The sequence below is a fragment of the Phaethon lepturus genome, unplaced genomic scaffold (assembly GCF_000687285.1).
Source record: "Phaethon lepturus isolate BGI_N335 unplaced genomic scaffold, ASM68728v1 scaffold53981, whole genome shotgun sequence".
Classification (NCBI taxonomy): Eukaryota; Metazoa; Chordata; class Aves; order Phaethontiformes; family Phaethontidae; genus Phaethon; species Phaethon lepturus.
The window spans coordinates 13,956-22,024 of record NW_010520923.1 but is presented as its reverse complement, the minus strand read 5'-3'; the positions used below and the strand labels follow the sequence as shown (position 1 = coordinate 22,024).

Below are 8,069 nucleotides of genomic sequence, written 5' to 3'. Positions count from 1 at the left end.
CGCAGTGACCGCGCAGTGACCGCGCGTGGCCGCTCAGAGAGATCCGGCCGCGCACAGCGGAGAGCGCCCGCGCGCAAACACCTCAACCGCACGTAATTAGAGCGAAGGGGTGACGCTCGGTGGAAAAGACGTTCTAAGAAGTAATTAACTTTTAATTTTTTTCTTCCTGAGACTGGGGAGATAGGCCTTGTTGGTCCCGTGCGCCTTCAGGCACCGGACATGGCAAACATGCGCAGGCAACACGATGTTTATTTTTGTCCCCTGTCGCTTTTAAATCCGTGGGATTTTCCCTAATTTATTTTCCCAGAGGTTTAGCCTTTCCAAAGGCAAAGATGACAAGAAACACAATATTTTTGTTCTCTTCGTGAACAGCATAAAAATGATGCAAAGACCTGCCCAGTTTCGGGCAATTTGAACTTGAGAATATGATAAATCTGAAACTGCTTGTGTCACAGTTACCCTTTTTCACCGCTGGGTTGTGTTGTCTGAACTTTTATTAAGTCTGCAATGTTACTTGGTTATTTTTAGTGGTGACATAGTACATACAATGGAAGAATCTCGTCAGGAGCTGGGCAAACGCTGATCAAGGCAGACAAAAGCCCTCTAGTGGCATTAATTCCATTGTGCTAGAGCAATATTTATGTTTCCTGTGGACAAAGAGAGCAGCAGATACATGGGGTTTTAGAACGATTTTTCTTTGGATTCAGATCAAAACTTGAGGGCTTTCCAAAAATCCCCCATTCAATGGAAGTGTTCCATGTAACCATCTTTTTGGATTCAAACTTTCTAGTACAGTCCCAAGTACTCAGAAGTGCTCACTCAGACAATTCCCTTTGCTAAATGTCTTGCCCTTCCCTGTTGTGAGAACTGTCTGTGTTGATTCGTGGTCAGGATTTATGAGCAATACCTTAGAAAAATTGTGCTTGTTCTCTAACTGTTACTTCTGCTTATTTCCTAGAATGGTGAGAACTTCTGTATTCTGGATGAGCAGAGGTTTGCCAAGGAGCTACTCCCCAAGTACTTCAAACACAACAATATCTCCAGCTTCATACGACAGCTTAACATGTGTAAGCATCAGCTGTTCTTACGTATTCTTTCTGACGAGTTCATTGCTAGTTGGCATCAATTTGAATTTCTTTAAACAAACCAATTGACTTGGCAGGTCTTTCATTCCTGAAAACCTGAATCCTGGTCTTGAGTTTGCTTTGCAAAAGAAAAGAATAACAGTAGAGCTTGGCTTAGTTTTGTTTTCTGTGTTTCAGTTCTGAGTCCTTTTGAGCAACGATGATAAAAATACTGTTTCATGTGCTGGTACCTGAAGCTTGGGTAGAGTTCACTTTGCTCCAGTGGTAGTGTTAATGGTAATGGTGACAGCAAACTTACGCATACCTAGAGGAACAAAGGCCGTATCTACACCCATGCATCTAGTGTATGAAAAAAAATCGCCTAGATCATATTGTTCCCTGCATTGCTGTGCTGAAACAGGATTAGTCATGCTGATGGATTGAGCTGGACTAAGATTCTCATTATGTTTTCTGTGTTTGACTTGTGAGCATCATGTAGCGTCCATTGTATAACACATGTACAACTTGTACAGGCAAAGAAGCTGGAGTGAGGTGGTAATTCAAAGATGTAGTACAATGTGCAGGGCTGAAACACACAGCAGAAATAGGTGTTTTGCAGCAGATAGTTTATGGGCTGAGTGAAAGTACAAACAGCACAGAAGATGGCTGCCTTATTTAGAGTTTCCATTCGGAGTAAGGGGGAGGAACTCTCTCTCTTTGCCTGGTAGGCTTACCTGGTCTCTCTAGCTGATGCCTATTTAGATTCTGTCAGACACGAGAGAGAAAGCATACAGTTAGCCTCTTGATACAGCGTGGATGCTGCTGTTTGTGTCAAGTGTTGAGACTCTACCATGTGAGTGTCAAAAGATAATGTGAACAATTGTCAGTTGCCTTGTAGCAAGGGTGAATGCTGAAATGCAAATATTCCTATAAAGACATGTAATGTGATGGCAGCCTCCTTTTCCTGCTGGACCTATCCCAGCTTTGAGTAGAGTTTCCTAATGATAGTGCTGTTGGGGTGCAGTGGAACTGGAATACATTAACTATGTTAAAAACTTGAACAAGGAGAGAAATTGGTTGGTCTGTCAACTGTATCTTGCATCTGCCCTGTGGTACTGGAAGCAGTGATGGAAATAGTGCTGCCAATGTCTTCATGCAGGCAGTCTGGTATGGACTAAGTACTCTGCATGTGTTTGCATAGGCTGAGAACTACTTTCTCTTCCTTCCTTTATTCTGTAGACCCCGGTGGTACATGACAGCATTTATTTTGACATGTAGTTGTCTGGGATGATGGACATGAAAGGGAAAGTGCACCATTCCTCTGCTTCCACTGGGACAAGATTTTATTCAAGATATCCTAATAAATCTCATTTCTAACTTCTGTGATTATTTGGACATCACTGTCCTGCTTGCGGACACTAGCTGGTCTCTGCCACGCATGCTGTTCTTACAGCCTGCAAGGTCATTTGATGGTATTGTGGACGTGTTCTCTAGCTGTGAAGATCAGAGCAGTCAAATTATTGAGCACCAAAGAAAAGCTACTTTGGCTGTTTTTCATAATTTCTGCTCCCAGTAACTGTCGTGATGCAGGTATATCAGTAGCCTTGGGGGTTTCTTTAGCCCTGTGTTGTAACAGTCAGCTTTGCACTGAAAGAAATGACTTCGTTAATACCTCTCCACAGATGGTTTCAGGAAGGTGATTGCTCTGGAGAACGGTATGATTACAGCAGAGAAAAGCTCCGTCATTGAGTTCCAGCACCCTTTCTTCAAACAAGGGAAGGCACATTTGCTGGAAAACATCAAGCGCAAGGTACAGTCTAAGCATGTTTAGGTATTTACTTCACTTTGTTATGAAAAGTAGCTTATCAAGAGCATGTCTGGGGCTTTCAAACACTTTACAGCCAACAAATTCCATGGGAACCAAGGTTGTGCATCATGATGCAAACCTTTGTAACTCCCTCCTGAATGCCAGGCTAATGCTTGGCTTGGCCTCCTCCTGCCAGCTCTTAGACAAAACACACCTTGCTGTTGTTCAGCAGTGTGGTGGAGTAGGACCACATTCTTCACAGCCATCAATCTAGAGCCCCTTTTCCACTCCAGAGTTCACACACCCGATTACAGCCTAGTACGGTCTTCAATTCTGCCAGCATAGTAGTGTTGGAAAGAGTCACAAAGCGAAAGAAGTAAAAGAAAATACATTCCCATTTGGTGCTCATTGAAAATTAGCAAGGACATCAGTAATTGGTTTATTTGGGTGAGTTTGCATAAGTTACGCTGTTCCTCCAAAACTATGTTGTCACTAAGCTACATCTTCATTAGTGCTTTCCAGTTCTCTTTTGTACGTTCAGGCCTTGTCTGACCTGTTTCTGCACAAATATTTATCCTCTATTGGCACATTACAGCCCATAATATCCTGGCTGCCAGAGAAAGAGGGTATCATGATACATCATGTTGACATTTGAACTGCAGAATCTTTTCTTTACAATGGCGTAATGTGGTAGCTACATTGCCCAAGTTAATAAAAGCACAGGGTAGGCTTAGAGTCACAATTGTGTTTTGATTGATTCTTTACTGAGCTGTCTCTGCTCAGAATCCCAATTGATTAAATGTAGTTGTAACAGTTGCTTCTGACTCAGTCCTGTGCTCTTCCCAGATGCTGTAATCGCCAACTTGTCTTGGCATGCACACCTTGCTTTCTGGTATTTTGGGGCAGTCAGCTGATGACGTTATGTATGGCACCATGTATCCCAAGAGTGTTGCACTGGGTGGAGTGTTCTAGATGGAAAGACAAAAGCTCTAGTTAGTGCCAAGGACATTTATATGAAACTATTGAATAGGTTGGTGAAACCTATTATTTGTTGCACAGGAAGTGTTACTGATTTTTGCAAAAGGTCTATTCATTTTTCTTGCTCTTTTACTGCCTGCAGTCATATTTCAGTACTTTCTATAACCTGGATTTCAAGCCTCTAACAGGAGTGGAAGTTTGAATGAAGGACTTCCTTTATTTTACTCCCTTTTAGTGTTACCTCTACTGGTGTGCTTCAGTCTTGACACCCTTATTATTTAGTTAGAGACTCTGAAAGAGCAATTCCTTGCACTTTGGCAGAATGTTGTCATTTGGCCCTTTTTTTAGAGGCAGGCTGACTGCATTTGAAATGTCTGCCTGCTCTCTGCAGCTTTTGGGTGTCTTCCCCATGAAGAGGTGGTATGCTGAAGAGAAATCAGATGGCCATGAATTTCACTTAGGATACAGCTTAAGGTATTATCTGCAATGAATAGTGAAGCATCTAAAATTGTAAACAGAGAGGAGAACTGTGAGGCCATTCAGTCCATCCTTTGCAACACTGGGTTATGTTAAGAAAGTAGTTAATTATTTCTGTGGCATGATTGCATAACAATTAGGTTCTGTTTCATCATGAAGTGATGGGATGTTGTTTTATAACACCATAGGTCCATTTCTGACCATCTCATTCTCCTTTGGGGAAAAAGGGATCTGTGAGCCAACCTGCATGGAAGTTGTCTAACACTTCACTGGGCCAATCCCAGATGCTTTCACTTCCCCCTTGGAATTTAGTACAATAATAAGAAAATGCATAGCATGCTGCAGGTTGGAAGGGACATCTGGTGGTTATCTGGTGCAACTCTATTTGGTTCAATTATGGTCAGTAATTGGCTAAATTATTTTTAAAATTATGCCCACAAAACCCGGACATATCATTCAGATGTGTGATGCACCAGACCTATCTTTCAAAATCCTGAATTGTATGTTAGTCACCAGTGCCACCACCACAGAGAAAGTTGCTGAAGGAATTGGAAAACTTTGAATATGGAAGTGTGGGGAGGAGAGAGTGAGTGATTTGTTTTCTGATTACTCTTCCACCATCGTTTGAAGAGGTGGCACTCATGGATTCTGCTGTGGGCAGAAGAGCAGTTTGGACTCTAACTTTCTGGAGACAAGTCTCCATAATTTTGGAATGTCACTGAGTAGAGAGGTAATACAGGAAACACCAATACAGGAATCTGCAATTTGAGTGGCGTGGGACAAATTTTCACATCGAGTAGGATGCATCTAATTAGACAACTTCTCCCTTTCTCTCCCCCCGCCCGGAAACGTAATGGAAGTTTGTTCCTCCTGTGCTGGCAGATTTACCTACGCCTAAGAGGAATATGATCATCTTGCTCTTAGTCCACCGCCTGGTTTGGTTTTGGCTGGTGTCCCACCATGTGACACTAGAGGGCGAGTTGTCCCCAGGCCTGCCAGAGAGAACCCCCGCGGGAAGGCCACTGTCAGTCGGTGGTGGGTTTTTGTCATGAGTTACAGTGGTGAATCTACTGTCTACACGTACGAAGTGCTAATCTCATGTTTCCATTGACACCTTGGGTTTTTTCATACAGTGTAGACTGTCCTAAGAACTGTCATCTATAGCAATTACGGTGTTTTATGGTACATAAGAATTATAGCATTACCTAATCTTTCAATGGAGTTTGTACCTGTTCTTCCACAGAGTAGCTACACTGTTCCTGTAGAAAGGAGTATGCAGGGCAGTGTTTGTAGTAAAGCATGTGTAACCTGGTTCTGTTTTAGGTATCTGCAGTAAGAACTGAGGATCTCAAGGTCTGTACGGAGGATCTGCACAAAGTACTCTCCGAAGTCCAGGAAATGAGAGAGCAGCAGAACAACATGGATATCAGACTAGCTAACATGAAGAGGTAGACTCCCGTCTGTTTCAGAGGCACTTAATACATTGAATGTTGTTTATATCTAACAGAGCTTGACTCTAAATGTGGGTTTCATTTGAACTGGAAATGGGTGCAGTTATAGTTCCTTCTAAGAATCCCCATTCCACCCCATACAACATTCTGAATCTTGTTTGGTTTTATAATTCTGTAACAAACCAGAGATTAAGACTGAGAGTTGGACTATCTTGAGATTTCATTTTGGTTGCCTCACCTGGAGTAATTTTTTAGGGTGATCAAAGCATTTCCTTTTCTAAACACAAAACGGGGTTAGATGCAGTGAGGGAGAATTAGTCTTTGGTTTTCTTTCTATTTGGAAGTGGACTTTGCATGTTCTCATGTCTGTTCTCTCAGATCCTTCTTCTATAGGCACTGGTAATTCATTCAGATCATTGGTATGCAAGCAGGTAAACCAAAGTTCAGGAGATGCCTTCACTCCACTCCCTCTGTTCCTTTAAAAAACAACCAAAAACCCTCAAACATGAACTTTGAAACTGTCCCGAAGTGGTCTGTGTTACACTCAGCCTGTTTCCAAACACCAAGTCTTTATTCTAAGGTTTTGAAGGAGTACCTCAGATCAAGATTATTGGTGGAGCAGCAGAGGATGAGAATGCCCTTATTAGTGAGTGTTTGGTCCTGCCTGATGGAAAATTGAGTTAATTTAACCCAGAGTTTATACTAGTGGATTGGATTAACTGATTGTTAGTTATCCACGGAAGGAATGTTGCCATTGGTCAAGGTCATTGGTACTGCAAGGTACTGTGAAAGTTTGAAAGCTGTAAAACTAAAGCATATAAAGTAAACTCTGTTCATCCTCTGTCTTCTGATTTATTCTGCATTGCAGAGAAAATAAGGCCCTGTGGAAAGAAGTGGCAGTTCTAAGGCAGAAGCACAGTCAACAACAGAAGCTGCTGTCTAAGGTACCATTGCAGCATCTTCAGTGCTACCATCCTTATTCCTGCCTCTGTGATACTTGATGGCATTCTTTGCTTATGTAGAATGACAAATGACACAGAGCTGAACAGGCTATATTAATACAGCGTAAAGAAAATGTTCACAGTTCCTGAGTGTCCCAGCAGTTAGCACAGCAAAGAACCACAAGCAAAATAATAAGGAAAAGTCATAGTGAAAAGGATTTCAATGTGTCCGAAATCTCAGTGAATCTTATTTGGAAAGAAATCAGTAAATCAAGCTGACGTGGGGTAAACATGGGGCTGGAGGCAGTGCATGGTAACAGGAGCCTAAAACAAGAGATTGCAGGAACATGGAATGGAGTCTGGTGAAAGATCTTGGACCAAGACAGACTTAAGACCACTCAAGAAGTCAACTGGAACCCAGAAACTATAGGAGCTTCTGCACTGGAACAAATTTTCTCTGGTTTATCCCTCAGCTGTTTCTGGTCTGGAATCCTCTAGTGGATGTTATAATACATTTAAAAAAAAAAAAAAAAAAACCCACGACCTGTCCAAGTGGAATAATTTTTCAATGCCATTTGTAACTATAATTTTGTTTTTTAAGACATGAACACAAATTGATTTTTAATTTACCTATTAATTTCAATCACATAACTACCTAATTTTGTAGTAAAATCTGAATTAATAATTTAATATTAGGATTGCCATGCTGACCAGTTTTTGGTTTTTTGTTTTTCCTTTTTAGATTCTTCAATTTATACTAAGTTTGATGCGAGGAAATTATATTGTTGGGGTCAAAAGGAAAAGGTAATTAATGGATAGGTGACAAATCAGTGTCAGATGTGAATTATACTGATAAATCAGCTTCTAGAAGCAAGATATTTTTCTTAAGGTGTATGAAGAATATTTTTATCACTTGTATATTCAAACTTGAGAAAGCTGATGGAAGTTGAATAAAGCATGAAATAAAGATTTCCTCTAATTTTTCACTTAAAAAAAAAAATGGGTGGGAAGAGAATATGCTATCCATCTTAACTTTCAAAGGGAACAGTTACCAGAAATGGTAGCACTTTCAAAATGTGCAAATGTGACTGACTTACTCAAAACAAAAAAACGTGCTTAGAATGCAGCCTGTCTGGAGTACACTTGCTAAAACACATTTCCGAAAGCCAGTTTTCTTAGAACTGGAAGAATGATTGTACTTACCATTGCTGCACTGTATGTGGCATTGCTACAGCTTGTTACTGAGGAACTATATACTAAAGACGCATTTTGTCTCAGGTCTCTAACAGATGCTGCAGGTGCTTCACCTTCCAAATACAGTCGTCAGTATGTTCGCATACCTGTGGAGAGT

General features: G+C 41.2%; 1 protein-coding gene across 1 annotated transcript in view; it reads left to right on the top strand.

The window, feature by feature from the left end:
* Positions 1-964: 964 nt before the first annotated feature.
* LOC104628828 (heat shock factor protein 3-like) overlaps positions 965-8,069 on the top strand; it is a 12,887-nt gene continuing 5,782 nt past the window's right edge. The window contains exons 1-6 of the mRNA XM_010297535.1: positions 965-1,067; positions 2,747-2,874; positions 5,650-5,774; positions 6,646-6,721; positions 7,461-7,522; positions 7,997-8,069. Of these exons, the coding sequence (XP_010295837.1) occupies positions 1,064-1,067; positions 2,747-2,874; positions 5,650-5,774; positions 6,646-6,721; positions 7,461-7,522; positions 7,997-8,069 (468 nt within the window). The 5' untranslated portion in view covers positions 965-1,063. The remainder of the gene's footprint in view (positions 1,068-2,746; positions 2,875-5,649; positions 5,775-6,645; positions 6,722-7,460; positions 7,523-7,996) is intronic.